This window comes from Rhinopithecus bieti, unplaced genomic scaffold, assembly GCF_001698545.2.
Source record: "Rhinopithecus bieti isolate Rb0 unplaced genomic scaffold, ASM169854v2 scaffold_8601, whole genome shotgun sequence".
Classification (NCBI taxonomy): domain Eukaryota; kingdom Metazoa; phylum Chordata; class Mammalia; order Primates; family Cercopithecidae; genus Rhinopithecus; species Rhinopithecus bieti.
Window position 1 is genome coordinate 1,713,057 of NW_016806193.1, and position 15,464 is coordinate 1,728,520.

The 15,464-nt window shown below is 43.2% G+C and overlaps 1 protein-coding gene across 1 annotated transcript in view; it reads right to left on the reverse strand.

The window, feature by feature from the left end:
- The window catches only part of ADAMTS9 (ADAM metallopeptidase with thrombospondin type 1 motif 9), a 175,050-nt gene that overhangs the window by 30,358 nt on the left and 129,228 nt on the right, over positions 1-15,464 (reverse strand). The window contains 2 exon segments of the mRNA XM_017875022.1: positions 2,244-2,438; positions 6,385-6,555. Of these exon segments, the coding sequence (XP_017730511.1) occupies positions 2,244-2,438; positions 6,385-6,555 (366 nt within the window).

Consider the following 15,464-nt stretch of genomic DNA (forward strand, 5'->3'; position numbering starts at 1 on the left):
AAATGGGGAAAGGATTCCCTACTTAATAAATGGTGCTGGGAAAACCAGCTAGCCATATGTAGAAAACTGAAACTGGATCCTTTCCTTACACATTAAACAAAAATTAATTCAAGATGGATTAAAGACTTAAATGTTAGACCTAAAATCATAAAAACCCTAGAAGAAAACCTAGGCAATAGCATTCAGGACATAGGCATGGGTAAGGACTTCATGACTAAAACACCAAAAGCAATGGCAACAAAAGTCAAAATTGACAAATGGGATCTAATTAAACTAAAGACCTTCTGCACAGCAAAAGAAACTACCATCAGAGTGAACAGGCAACCTACAGAATGGGAGAAAATTTTTTCAATCTACCCATCTCACAAAGGGCTAATATCCAGAATCTACAAAGAACTCAAACAAATTCACAAGAAAAAACAACCCCAAAAGTTGGTGAAGGATAGGAACAGACACCTCTCAAAAGAAGACATTTATGCAGCCAACAGACACATGAAAAAATGCTCATCATCACGGGCCATCAGAGAAATGCAAATCAAAACCATAATGAGATACCATCTCACACCAGTTAGAATGGCGATCATTAAAAACTCAGGAAAAAACAGGTGCTGGAGAGCATGTGGAGAAATAGGAACACTTTTACACTGTTGGTGGGACTGTAAACTAGTTCAACCATTGTGGAAGATGGTGTGGCGATTCCTCAGGGATCTAGAACTAGAAATACCATTTGACCCAGCCATTCCATTACTGGGTATATACTCAAAGGATTATAAATCACGCTGCTATAAAGACACGTGCACACGTATGTTTATTGTGGCACTATTCACAATAGCAAAGACTTGGAAGCAACCCAAATGTCCATCAATGATAGACCGGATTAAGAAAATGTGGCACATTTACACCATGGAATACTATGTAGCCATGAAAAAGGATGAGTTCATGTCCTTTGTAGGGACATGGATGAAGCTAGAAACCATCATTCTGAGCAAACTATCGCAAGGACAGAAAACCAAACATCACGTGTTCTCACTTATAGGTGGGAACTGAACAATGAGAACACTTGGATACAGGGTGGGGAACATCACACACTGGGGCCTATCGTGGGCTGGGGGGAGGTGGGAGGGATAGCAATAGGAAATATACCTAATGTAAATGACAAGTTAATGGGTGCAGCACACCAACATGGCACATGTATACATATGTAACAAACCTGCACGTTGTACACATGTACCCTAGAACTTAAAGTATAATAATAATTTAAAAAATTTTGTATTTTAAGTAGAGACAGGATTTCACCATGATGGCCAGGCTGGTCTCGATCTGCTGGCCTCATGGTCCGTCCACCTTGGCCTCTTGAAGAGCTGGGATTACAGTTGTGAGCTACCGTGCCAGGCTGCCTGACCACTTTTCCAGACTAAGAGCTGCCTGGTCCAGAGCCAGGGGGGCTGTGACAGTCTTCCAGGGCAGTCCCAATTTAAAATATTCTGCCTTGTTGTACCTCAATGCAATGAAGTATTTCTTACATAGAAGCACCAGAACATACAGACTTCTTAACAACATAAGCAACAATAACTACTCCTTCTATAACTCTTATGAGTATCAGATTTTAAGTGCTTTTTAAAAAAAAAATTTGCAGTAAAATATACACAAAATATTTGCCATTATAACCTAAGTGCTTTATATATACAGGCCTATTGGAAGTGCTGGGGACCAGAAGTATTTTGCATTTCAGATTTTTTTTTTTTTCAGATTTTGGAATATTTGCTGTATTACTAGTTGGATATCCCTAATCTGAACATCTGAAACTCAAGATGCTCCAAGGAGCATTTCATTACAGTGTTACATCGGCACTAAAAATTGTTTGGATTTTATAGCATTTTGGATTTCTGGACTAGGGATGCTCAACCTGTGTAAACTCATTTCATCTTCACAACTACCAGTTTTGCAGATGAGAAAACTGAGACACAAAAGTTATGCAACTTGCCCAAGGTTGTTCACCTGGGAAGTGGCAGAACCAGGGTTCAGATCCAGACTGTCTGGCTTCAGAGCCCATGTTCTAAGCACCAAGCCACCTCGGTAAACAGAAAGAAGTCCCTTTGATCCCTGTCAGCCCATTTCAAGTTGCTAACTCCAGGGTCTCTCCCGAAGTAGAATTACTAAGGAGAGTGGGTTAGGCAGGACATGTTTAATACGGAGTTGAGATCCAAGGGTTTTCAGATTTGAGCGCTTAGTCTTCTACTTACACTCCCCCAGTTGCCAACTCTCCAGGTGGCCGAGACAGGGCACTCCCTCAGGTAACAGGGGTGAACACTAGGGGGCTGTGTGCCCGGACAGTTGACGGTGGTTTGGTAGCTGTATTCATAATTCTCCTTCCCGGTGTAAATCTCGCTGCATGAGACAAGCCTTTGTTTGTAGCCTTTTCCACAGGTCACTGAGCACTGCAAAGACAGGGGTTGAGAGCAGAGGTTCTAGCAGTTCCTGGGGGCAGCCCACAATAGGCCCCTGACCTCCACACCGAGCGCTGACCGTGTGACTATGCTGCAGAAAGCTCCCACTTCATTAGCTTATTTATTCATTTCAAGCCGCAGGCCCTGAGCACACAGGAGACAGGCAACCCCACAGGGTGCCTCAGGGATCTGGTGCTTCCACCGGCATCTTCTCAGCCTCTACTGCAGGTGGGGATCCCTCAAACCCCTTCTAGAGGTTTTGAGGGGAGGAGGAGGGGGAGGTGCTCCAGCTGTCATTCATTCAGTTTGCATCTTCAGCCCAACTGCACAGGTTGGCAAACTGCTCTTTTCTAAATCTATGATGACCACCAAATGGGGAGGGAAGAGGAGACAGCAGCTGACCCGTGAGTTGGCATTTTGAGTGTGAAATCCAAGCACTGAGCCAAAGGGGACTCTGGGACTGTTTTCCTTCCCTCCTTGGTGCTGTTTGCTTTCCTACCTGCCCTCCATTTAATTTCCTTCTCCCCTCTCCCTGGCTATAGTTTTTTTTTTTTTTTTTTTTGAGATTGCATCTCACTCTGTTGTCCAGGCTGGAGTGCAGTGACATGCTCTCTGCTCACTGCAACCTCTGCCTCCCAGGTTCAAGTGATTCTCATGCCTCAGCCTCCCAAGTAGTTGGGATTACAGGTGCGCACCACCACACCCGGCTAGGCTATAGATGTTGACTGGCATGTTACCTTTCTGCTTTTCTACCTCTTGCTCTATATCATGCCCTCATCTGTACTCTTCTATCCTAACTCGATGGCATTTAAACATACTCAACCAATACAGAAATGGAGAAGAAATACACATTGTTATAGTGTCCCAACATTCAACCTCCTTAGTTAAATTGTTTTTTATCGTTTTCTATTTAAAAAATAAAACTAAGTTACAATTAATTTAGTTTTGATGATATTTGATGATATTTTTAGGCAACGACATCAAATAACTGGTCATCTTTTGTAAACGTGCTTCATAAACTTGGCGTAGAGCACCGGTATTCTCTAGACTTAAGGTTCTTGGGTGAGGGTGGGATAAACACCCCAAAACAGTATACTACATGTGGTATGTTATGCTTTTTCTGGGGTGAGGGACCACAGCTTTCATCAATTCTCAAGGGCAGTTAGAAGCCACAGTGTCTGCTCTGCCCTAATGTCTCCTCCTGCTTTTAGTCACATGGCTTTCTTCTCCTGCAGCTTTTCCAGGGAAAAGGCTCTCTTTGAAGAAATCCCAGAGGCAGGAGAGAACAAGTCGGCTAGAGGCATGCAGAGCATCCCTGGGCCTTCCCTTCCAGTTGGCTCGAGACATAGAAATGCTCTGTGTACATTTCTTCCTTCTTTGGCTGCTGCTGTTCAAATGTTTGAAGGCCAACTTGACAACAGGCCAGGAAAGTGTAAGGCCAGCCCGGGGTGTTTCATGCAGATGGCTAACAAACTCTGTCCAAGCTGTGGGTAATCTTAGTGTCTAACCCAGTGCTTGCATGCATTGACATCAGTCCATACTAACTTAAACAAAGTTGTGTGTTTAAGAGGGGCAAGGAATGAGACTCTTGACCCCTACAAACCAGGAGCAAAAGCAGTCCCCTGGCTATTTATGTGAGGGGGAGGGCCCCGTGGGAGACAGGCATTTGCTGATGAAACTGAGCCCCAAATATGGTCAGGCTAAATGTAGAGGCTTCCACATCTCTGTAAAGAAGCTGGCAAGAAGAGATGCTGTCAGCCAGCTGATATCAGCATTGTAAAAATGTTGACTGCTGCTGGTTTCCTCAAACCATTTCAGAAAGAAGCTCATACTGTAGACTCTGCATGCCTTGGTGTATGTGCTTGGTTCCACATGAGCATGTATTACTTTTCTAAATTGAAAATAACAGCAAAGCAAAACAGTAAGACTGTGAGCTCCCTGCATGAGCTGTACACTTCAGTCCCCACTAGAAAATGCATGTGTCAATCAGGACTGACAGAGCTCTTCTTTGCCAGTCTAGCTCAGGCCTCCTCCAATTTAGGTGGAGCAGAGCTCAGAAAAAAACACACAAAGAGGTCCCCAGGTAACAGAGGTCCCAGAGAGAAGGTATGTCTTCTTTTCTAGAGAGAAAGCTGGTGCCAGTCCCTTTCGGCCCCTCTCCCCTTGTTGCAGGTTTCCTTCCCTGTGGTCCTTGTATCTGTGCTAAATACTGTTTCCAACCCTCTAGTTGTTGCCCATCAATCTGCAGACTTTTCAATTCATGATACACCTGTGAATTTACAGAAATGTGGAAGCCTTCCTTTTTTCTTTTCAATCTTCTCCCTGTCTCATCTTTTGGGGGTTACGGTTATATTAAAGCTATAGGAGTAATTTGACTCAAGTCTTAGGAAGAGATCAAAACTCTTTTAGCATAACAAAAGTACTACACAGGAGATAAGATGAAGAGGTCAGTCTTGGCCAGGTGAAAGGTGAGATCCCCCTGCGTTGGGATACGGATGGGTTGGAACCTATGCCTCAAACCCAATGTCAAGAACTATTCTGAACACTCATTTGGATTCCACATGTTCCTGGCTGGCCAAGAGCAAATCAATTTCCTAAAGATCAGAACCATGTCTCCTCTTCACTCTCTAAGGGCATAAGGTACTATTCAGGGCATACTGAGAAGATGTAGGGTTGGGGTCAAGCAGGGTTTCCCAGCCTCAGCACCACTGACATTTGGGCCAGATAATTCTGTATTGTGAGGGCTGCCCTGTGCACTATAGGATGTTTAGCCCTATCCCTGGCCTCCACCTTCCAACCGTGGCCAGTAGGGTCCCCTTTCCCCAGTTGTCACAACCAAACTGTCTCCAGACACTGCCAAATGCCCCCTCGAAGGACAAAATTCACAGGAATAAAGGATAGGGAGAGATAATTAGAAAAGACTTTGGGATCAGCTTTAGTGCAGGAATCAATTCAACACCCAACACACACATCATCTAAATGCAAATATTCATCTCATTAACATGTGAAATTGCTGCCCTGTCAAACTTTGAAGAGACCCAGTGGCAGCAATCATATTACCTAACAATTTTCAGTACCTTTACTGTGAGTCCAGATGCCTCCCTTTCAAAGCTCTAAATACTTTTGTGCAAATGACAACTGGTTTGAACGCTATAGATTTCTCATACAGACATGAACATATTATGATGTTTGAAAATAATATAATGCTATAATTACTATTGGTTTATTACCAATAAAAAGGGTCTAGATAAGCACTGTGCAGGAGGATATATGAACAAAATGGTACTTGAGATACTTAGGGTATTACAGAAAATTATTTTGTTCCTCTGAAGTTGTTTGTTAAACAGGCAAAACACATCTGGTTCATGAAAGTGGTTTGTTTGCCCCTTACAATGTTTTAAAACCAAAAATTTGAGCCCCCATTTTCAAGTTAGGAAATCTCACATACTAGTCCAGATTTTCAGCCTCTTTTGAGAAATCAGGTCTGGTAACGCTAGACCACATTTCTGCATGGCCACATCTGGAGTGAAAGAGATTCTGCTCCCTTCACACAGCATATGCTAGTTTGTCACAGTCGCCACCTCTCCCTTTTGTATCCCTGGCACTACAATATTTTCTTATACTTAACTGTCTTCAGGCACCTCAAAGCATCCTATGAGTTTGCAGCCCCTGCAATAATTTCTTCTTTATGCCAATAGGACATCAAGGTAAATCACAGAATGTGACCTGAAGGGACTCAGAGACCATCTCACACATCTCTCCCACTTTGCATACAAGGAATTCCAGTTTGGGAAGGCTGAGGACTTGTCAGAAAACACACAGTTCACAGTGGCAGATCGGGCAGGTAGCCTCAAGTCTCCCACATTCCTGCACTCATCCCTCTGCTGCTCTTAGGCCATGGCTGAGCCGACCACAGTTACAGTCCCCAGGACGGTACCTCTGACCATTCTCCTGTGATCCAGACATACTCGCAGGGTTGCAAACTACAGCTTTCGTGGTCCGCCGGCCGCTTGCTCACGTCACAGCGTGCACCATGCACCTCGTTTTTGCTGTCATCCACACACACCACCTTGCGGTACCTGGAGCCTTCGCCGCAGGTTTTGGTGCACTGTTAAAGACAAACAAAAGGGAAGAATAAACCATAGTTCTTTATATCCTATGACTGTAATTATGTGTTTACTTGTCTACATAGCCTTTAAGATCATAAGAGCCCTGAGGGCAGGGATTGCCAGAGAACTCCTCTATTTTTTTTTTGAGATGAAGTCTCACTCTGTCACCCAGGCTGGGAGTGCAGTGTCGCGATCTTGGCTCACTGCAAGCTCCGCCTCCCAGGTTCACGCCATTCTCTTGCCTCATCCTCCTGAGTAGCTGGGACTACAGGTGCCCACCACCACGCCAGGCTAATTTTTTTGTATTTTTAGTAGAGACGGGGTTTCACCGTGTTAGCCAGGATGGTCTCAATCTCCTGACCTCGTGATCTGCCTGCCTCGGCCTCCCAAAGTGCTGGGATTACAGGCGTGAGCCACCGCGCCTGGCCGAGAACTCTTCATTTTACTCCAGTTACCTAACAACTCTGTTCCTGGCATTCACCACCGGGCTGTCTAAAGGAAGGAACGAAAGTATAAATGAGTCAATCTCAGTTTAGAAAGGACCTTAAATCCTATTTACTTGGAACACCTACTCACAAGTGACTTGCTTTAACACTTATGGCCAAATGTTTACCAAACTGGTGTCTAAATACCTCCAGGGTCAGGGACATCAGTACCTGCCCAGGTAGCCATCTCATTTCATAACATGGAACCAAACAAATCTCTTTGTATGTTCCAGGCCCTTGTCCCAGTTTTCTATTCCAGGGAAGCATAAAGGAAAGCTTCAGCTTTCACAAGTAATCTCCTCCAGCTATTTGAAGAGGGCTTTCCTGCCGCCCCAGGTGCCTTTTCTTCTCCAGGGGAACTGCTGTCATCCCACATCATTCTGCAAATATTCACTAAGCTCCTACTAGGTGTCAGGCCCTGTGACAGCTCCTGGGTGAACAAGAGTGCACACAAATGGCACATCCCCTGTTTTCAGAGAGGAGCTTATATGTTGGTAGCAAAGGCAGACAACAAAGAAGATAGTTAGGTAGCGAGAGTTAACAATTACTGTAATTCCATTTTCCACATGAAGAAAATGGGACTTTGAGAGCCTAAGTTACTTGCCCCAGGTCACACATCTCTTTGTGAGGTAGATGGGACAGCTGTGTTTATTCCCATAAGTCAAGGGATGATTACAGAGCAAGTGGTATGTTTCATTCTAGGTAATCTCCACAGCATCCACAGATTCTTATTTGTTTTGCTTTAACCAACAGCAAACCCCACCCCTGAAGTTTATCCTTAGTGCCCTGTGTTGCTAAAGGTCACTGAAAGCCTATTGTATCTAAAGCCTCTGTGTCACCCCAACATTTCAAGACTCTAGACTACAATGGGAAGCCCCAGTGAGCTAACTGAAAACTGTACCAAAGACTGCTGCAGTTTCTTTTAGGCCAGGGATTGAATACCTTGTTGGCAATGGGCTTATCTAACAACTTTGATTTTTGTTGTGTGGTTAGAATGTTGTCTTTTCTTTTCTTTCTTTTTTTTCTTTGAGACAAAGTCTCCCTCTGTTGTCCAGGTTGGAGTGCAGTGGTGTGATCACAGTTTGCTATAGCCTCAACTTCCCTGGCTCAACCCATCCTCCCACATTTTAGTCCCAAGTAGCTGAGACTACAGGCATGAGCCACCATGCCCAGCTAATTTTTTTAATTTTTGTAGGATGAGTCTCACTACATTGCCCAGGTTGGTCTTGAACTCCTGGGTTCAAGGGATCCTCCTGCCTTGGCCTCCCAAAGTGCTGAGATTACAGGCGTGAACCATCACGCCCAGCTAGCACACTGTCTTTTTAAATGTCTAATTTTAGTATCTTTACGGAGAACCACAGACCCCACCTCTCTTTTTCATCTAATGGGCAGCCTTTCCTTTTAGCACCTGCCTTGCCTCAAAGGCACTTGTGTTTGGAACTCAGCTTCACTCAGAAATGTCTTCTATGATATGCCCCATGCCTTTTTTTTTTTTTTTTTGGTGATAAAATACACAAAATATAAGGTTCACCATTTTAACTATCACAGGTGTACAATTCAGTGGCATTTAGTACATTTGCAATGTGGTGCAACCATCACCCCATCTAGTTCCAGAATATTTCATCACCGCAAAAGGAAGCCCTGTGCCCATTAAGCAGTCACTCCCCATTCCTTCCTTCCTGCAGCCCCTAGCAACCCCCAGTCTGCTTTTTGTCTCTGTAGATTTGCCTATTCTGGGTATTTCACATATATGGAATCATCCAATATGTGGCCTTCTTCTCTCCTTGACTTCTCTCCCTTAATGTTTTCAGGGTTCTTCTATATTGCAGCATGTATCAATACTTCATCCCTTTTTAAGGCTGAATAATATTCTATTGTATGGATATACCACATTTTGTTTATCCATTCCTCAGTTGATGACATATGGGTTGTTTCTTATTTGGCTATTGTAAATAGTGCCGCTATGAACATTCATGTACACATTTAAACACCCATTATCCATTCTTTTGGGTATATATACCCGGGAATGCAATTGCTGGGTCATATAGTATGCCCTGTGTCTTTTGTGAGCTATCCTGATCCTTTAGGAAGGAGAAGGGATATGCTGGCATTTCCTGGTAGCCCCTTGTCACTTGTAAACTTAACTCAAAATTTCTGCTGCTTGGGAGTAAACCTCAATATCTAGAATATGGAGTCACTCCTCATTTTTCTGGAGCATAAACATAACTTGAAACCACTGTGAGGTGAGCATGGAGGAGCAGAATCACTTCAAATTAGTGCAGGAGGCTGACTGAGCCCAGTTCCCTAGCTCATCCCTAGCTCAGTGGTTTTGGGGGTTTTCTATTTCCCTAGAGTATACTGGGAACTACTGCAAAGTGATAACATTTTTTTCTTCATTAAAAAAGTGAGATAGAGGGCCACTGAATATTTAAAAAAAAAGAAAAGAAAAGTTAATTTGTGATGTGTAGATATATGCAAATACTTAACTACCCATAGAAAAAGTAATTCCTTAGAAAATTAGGACTTAGGTGACTCTGGGAAGATCCTAATTATTGCACAGCTAAACCTGGACTAAATCTTCCAGTATCCTCTCTTGTTTTCACTAATCCACAAGGCTTTAATCTACGTCAATAAGTAACAGTTCAGAGCAGAAATACAATGATTCCCAAATACTTTATGCTTGTTAAGCATTTCTCTCTCAGTCTTAAAGAATGGTTAACTACCATAAAACTATTTTGCCAATGGTGGAAAAGGGAGCTGGAAAAATGTACCTTGACTATAACTTTTACGAAATTAAAAATTAAAATAATAAGTGACCTGCCCAGGGTTTCCTAATTAGTCAACAGCAGATCTGAAAATCACATGGCAAGGGTTTTCTCCTGGAATCTTAAATCCTAACTAGGGTATGGGGGCTGGGTAATCAGAAAACAGACCCAGCCCTTGCTATCAGGTTTTATCAACTTTTTGTAATATGGCTTCCCCTCAACCCTCTAGGATTTATGACTCTTTCCCCTGTCCTGGAATATGATCTAGAATGTTCTGAAAAACAGTTGGAAAGTTCAAATAGCCTCATTTTAATTTCCAAAAGGTTTTCTCTAATTTCAGTATGACTTTTAGAAAAATCGCTAGCATGAGCAACGCCACCAGCCTCCTTGCATTTCATCACACACTATAATTCAGAAAGAAAATAATCACAGTGCTGGACTAAATCGGGCAGCTCGCCCATTGTTCTGCAAGCTACATGTGCCTTTAAATGTGCTGAAATTAACAGGGGGAAAAGAACTTTTCCAAATTTGCAGGTGAGGAAGACCTAAAGTAAACCCTGAAGCTGGTGTTTTATTCAGCCAGGTAGGTTGGCCACAGAGTGATGGTCTAAAAAGGATCATTTAATGCAACGGGTAGAAATTTTCTTTGCTCAAAGATTATAATCAAGTTGCTTTACACTTTCAAATATATCTTTTGGTGCAATTCCCTAACCATGGGGGGAAGAAAACCACTTGATATTCACAGGCTCTACCTTTTAAGGTTGTTGATTTTCTCCATGGATGAAAGACCTTGTCTTCTCTAGTGCCGGGTTACCATTGTTGCACAGTGTATGGATGGCAACTCACAGAACCACAGGGTTCCTGGGTTTTTATGTCATGAGAAGCAGCAATGACAAATCGGTTTCTCTAGCATTGCTTTAAATGGCAACAACAAAAAAAGCAGTCCTTACTTCAAAGTTCATTTTCAAGTCAGGTATATAGAATTTAGACATTTTTGCTCCCAAATAGTATATATTTGCTAGGGGGTGGAGTGGGGAGAAAGAGGCAGAAATAACACTATGGGGACACTTTGTAACTTTAAAGTCATTCATTCGTTCAATCAGTATTTTATAATGAACCAAGGTCTATGCTGGGCCCCGGGAGGCAGCCCCCATGGCTTCCTACTCTGCCTCTTTCCCTGTTAGAACACCCAGGGTGGCAGCTATTCCCAGCTTGGAGTCTCAGGTGTTAGCTCAGCTGGCTACCTGGTGACCTTTGGGGTTTAACACCTAGGACTACCTCGCACAGTTGTGTAAGCAGATGTGGGTTTCGTAACAGAGTGTGTAATTGAGTAAGAAGCCACCAGGGAGAGAAGAGGAAAAACAACAGGGCAATTCCCATGATGCTGCAAAGGGGGGCCCAGGTAGCAGCCGATGAGCAGGAGGAATGGGGGAGGACATCAGTTCACCAGGCAAGGAGGGAAGAGGACATTCTCAGGAGGGGCTCAGCATGCATGGTGGCTGGAAGTGAGAAATGGCACAGGTGGTGAAGGTGGGGAGGAGAATGACCACAGCATTTTGGGGTTTTCAGAGCAGATTGTGTGTGGTTTGAGATTTTTAGAGCATCCCTAATGCCTAATACCTGGAACTTCACAAGTGATTGATAAATGTTGGTTCAACAAATAAATAAAATGAGCAATAAAGAGTTCGTATCTGGCTCTGTGCGCACATCAAAACCTGGCCATTCCCTATTGTTAACTTCAGGAAAATCTTTTAAATCAACTGACCAAGAACCTGCTGCTCATTTCTAACTTTTCTGTGTTAATGAGATGAACTTGGGAATCATTCTACAGCTGATCTTACTAAAAGTCCTCAGAATCCAAGTATGTATCAGAGTTGCCCAAGTCCCCATATTGCACCAAACAGCAATGAGGTGAGTAGTTCTGCAATGGTCAGACATATCTGAGCCACAGCTTGTCCGTAGCATTGTGACAAAAAAATAAAACAGCTGTTCTTACAGGAAAAACAGAGTTTGTGCTTTTTTTTAATTTTTAATTTTTTTGAGACAAGGTCTTGCTCTGTCACCCAGGCTGTAGTGCAGTGGTCCGATCATAGCTCACTGCAGCCTTGACCTTCTGAGCTTAAGCAGTCCTCCTACCTCAGCCTCGCAAGTAGCTGGAACTACAGGTCCATGCCACCATACTCGGCTAATTTTTTCTATTTTTTTGTAGATATAGAGTCTCACTATGTTGCCTAGGCTGGTCTCAAACTCCGGGGCTCAATGATCCTCCCTCCTTGGCCTCCCAAAGTGCTGGGATTACAGGCGTTAGCCACAGTGTCCAGCCTGCTTCATGTTCTAAAAGTCATTTTAGAATGCCTTTATTCTATAGAGTGAAAGATGAAAGTCCATCAATTAGCAGGCACTGTTCTATGTTATTATCCTTCCTTCCTTCCTTCCTTCCTTCCTTCCTTCCTTCCTCCCTCCCTTCCTCATTCCTTCTTTGCTTCCATCTTTCCCTCCTTCCTTTCTCCCTCCCTTCCTTTCTTCTTTCCTTCCAGCCATCCATTATTTTGTTCCTCCATTCATTCGCAGATTCATTCATTCAACAGGTGTCTTTGATGGTGTAGGTACCATATTAAATGATAGAGAAGATTCTGGTGAACAAGCTTCCTGACCTTAAATAACTGATAACATAGGTGAGGAAAACAGGCAATGAAAATTCTGGGTGCTAACTGCCAGAGTACAGTAATTTGAGGGTGCTGTGAGAGATGAGTGGAGAAGCATCTGACTCAGATTTAGTGGGGTGGTGTGACTGGCAAAGGCTTCTGAGAGGAAGTGACACCTAGGTTGAGGCCTGAAGGATGAGAAAGGGTGACTGAGATGAAGGTCAGAGCAAGGTGGTCTTACGATGAAGAGGTACTACAAGGGAAGAGAGTATTCCAGATAAGAGAAAAAGAACATGTGCAGGACCTGTGAGATCTATTCCTCAATGCTGCAGATGCATAGCCCTATACAATCACAATTCAAATTTGATCAGAAGGACCTCTGCTGCTCTATGTGAATTTATATGTCAGAGTGTAATATCACTAACAAGTCAATCCTTTGTGATAATAATTCTCAAAAGAATTAAAAAGTCTTTTTTAACTTTTTTCTCCCAAACAGCCTCATGAGCATTATAATTCTAAAGTGGCTAAAACTGACCACTGTGAGGACAAATTATTCACCTGAAGCTGGCAGGTGATATTTAGAAGCCCAACATCATAAGGTGTAGGCTGAGCCAAACTGCTGTCATCACCAGAAGCCTCCATCGGAAGGCCACTGTACTAAAAAGAGGTCTACTTTGGGAAGACTTAAAATGTGCTAGTCACCATGTCTAACCATGTCATCTCACCAAATCCTCACTGTGACCCTTGAGCTAAGTCTGCCATATAATTCCCATTTTGCAGATGAGCTAAGTGAAGTCTAGAAATTCAGAGTCAACTTTTCAGAGCCACACATTGAATAGAATTTTGCTTACAACATGTTGTTTCTAGGGTATAAACAAAATGAGATGTGGATGTGTGGATACAGCATTTTTCTCTTGTGCAATTATTTTGCCCTATATCTGAAAGTCTGGGCTCTACTCTCATGGTATCGAGAAGGCATCCTGATGCCCCTTGCCCCTGAACAACCAATGGGCCTCACAATGAACAGGGCAAGTCCACTGAGGGGCTCCAACATCATCAAGACTCACCCGGTACATAGCTTAAAGTTTGATGGCCAACTAGATCAAGAATCTCCTTTTTAGAAGGGGTAGGTATTATAACCCAGTAAAGGGAATACACTTGGATAGCAATTCTACAGTAAGAGGCTTGGCAAGTCATTGAGAGGAAAATAAAATGATTCACTTTAGGTGTATGTTGGCATGGGATTAGTGAAGATAATGATTCAGCGTGTAGGTGTCAGAGGACAAGCTTCTAGGCTTCCAATTCCAGCCATATTATTTACTAAACGCATGATCACTGATAAATTAACCTACCTAAGCCACAAGTTGCCCCTATTAAATGAGGATAAAAATATAAATACTACAACAGAGAGTTATGGAAAGGGCTAAATGAAGTACTTCATGTGAAAATGCTCAACATAGTGCCTGGTTTGTAGCTTAGTAAACAACAAGCTTTATTATTTTTATTATCATCAGTATTAGGGCCATTGTACTATACAAATCTAGGTGATGCTCCTCACATTGTAGCTGATAAAAATGGCACCCCTCAAAGTTGTGCAGTGTACAACCTGTGTGGTTGTACAGAACATCCCTGATGACCATGCCATGGTGAGAGTGCAGAAACTGTGCTTCTCTAGGCAGATGCCTGGATTATTTCTCAAAAAGAGGATGGTGCCACATCCCACAGATCCAGCATGAAATACACCTTGCCAACAAACTGGTGGGTTTTAGTAGTTCACATAGGGGACTATTAAAAGGGGAAGCAAAAGGCAAAGTGCACACTCAAGCAAACAAGAGTTCTGAGGTGGTGACCAAGGACTGCTAAGAAAGAAGGGGTATCCTGTAATGGGGGGCTCCCACACATCCCATTCAGTGGGCTGAGAGGCTGCCCTGTGGCACACTCTCTAACCTCAGGTCAAGACATCACTAGATGTGGGAGAAAAGTGGAAACTTGTGCCTGCATCAGTGGATATCAGGCAAAATGGTAGCTGAATGAATGGATGTGACAGGAGGTGGGAGCAAGAAGGGAGGTGAGGGTTGTGATTTAGGGGAGCCTGAAGGGTGCTGTCTTATCAAGTGACCACCCAACTTACTGTTGAACAAGGCGCTTTTGATCATAAAAGTAGGAACAATTAATAATTATACCAGGACTACCCCAGGCAAACAGGAGGCGTGGCCACCCTTTTCCTGATTTGATCAATTAGGGTAATTGCCCAGTTACTGTCATCCTTCACTCTCAGTCTTGCTGCTGCAGAGACATTCTGAGCAGGCTGTCAGCAGGCCTTGCATATATGGGAAACATGAAAACTTTTGGTGAGGTTTCTCCCCACCTCCAGCTGCCCTGGGCATCACTCTGCCAATGACAGGCCTCCTATAGGATACCATAGGAATATCATAGGAGATACTCCTATGATATTCCATCCACTTTCACCACCCCAGTATTCCTTCCTTAGACTCTCCACTTTAGATGAAGGCAGACAGAAAGTGTGTTTCCAGGAGGGTGACTATTAGACTCTGCTTTTCCTGTTACTCACAGAGTCTTTTCTCTTTGTGAGAATGGCAACCCTCTAGTAAGCTTCTTAAATAGAGGCCCAGGCCAGGCTGTCTCCTGAAGCCTTGTATTCTTCCACAGAGTTTAACAGCAATATTTGAGTAAGGTTTAAAAAAAAACCCATCTGTACAACACATGCAAAGAAGTAAATTTTAGGCATATTTTGCATGATCAGAGAATAATTTCTTCAGTGCATATGTGGCAAGGTTTTTCCGTTCTTTGGGATGCAAAAGGAATTGTAAACAGAGTGTGCATTTTCATGATTGTCTCTAGCATTTTCAAAAGCTGGCTAAAGCACGAGCCGTCAGCTTAGATTCATTTCTGAACACTCTCTTACTTTCTGCTCCTCGGAGCAGGGTTGAGTTTAGCATGACACAAAGAGGGAGATGGAGAGAGCAGGCCATGGTAGGTCTGAAACAAAGAG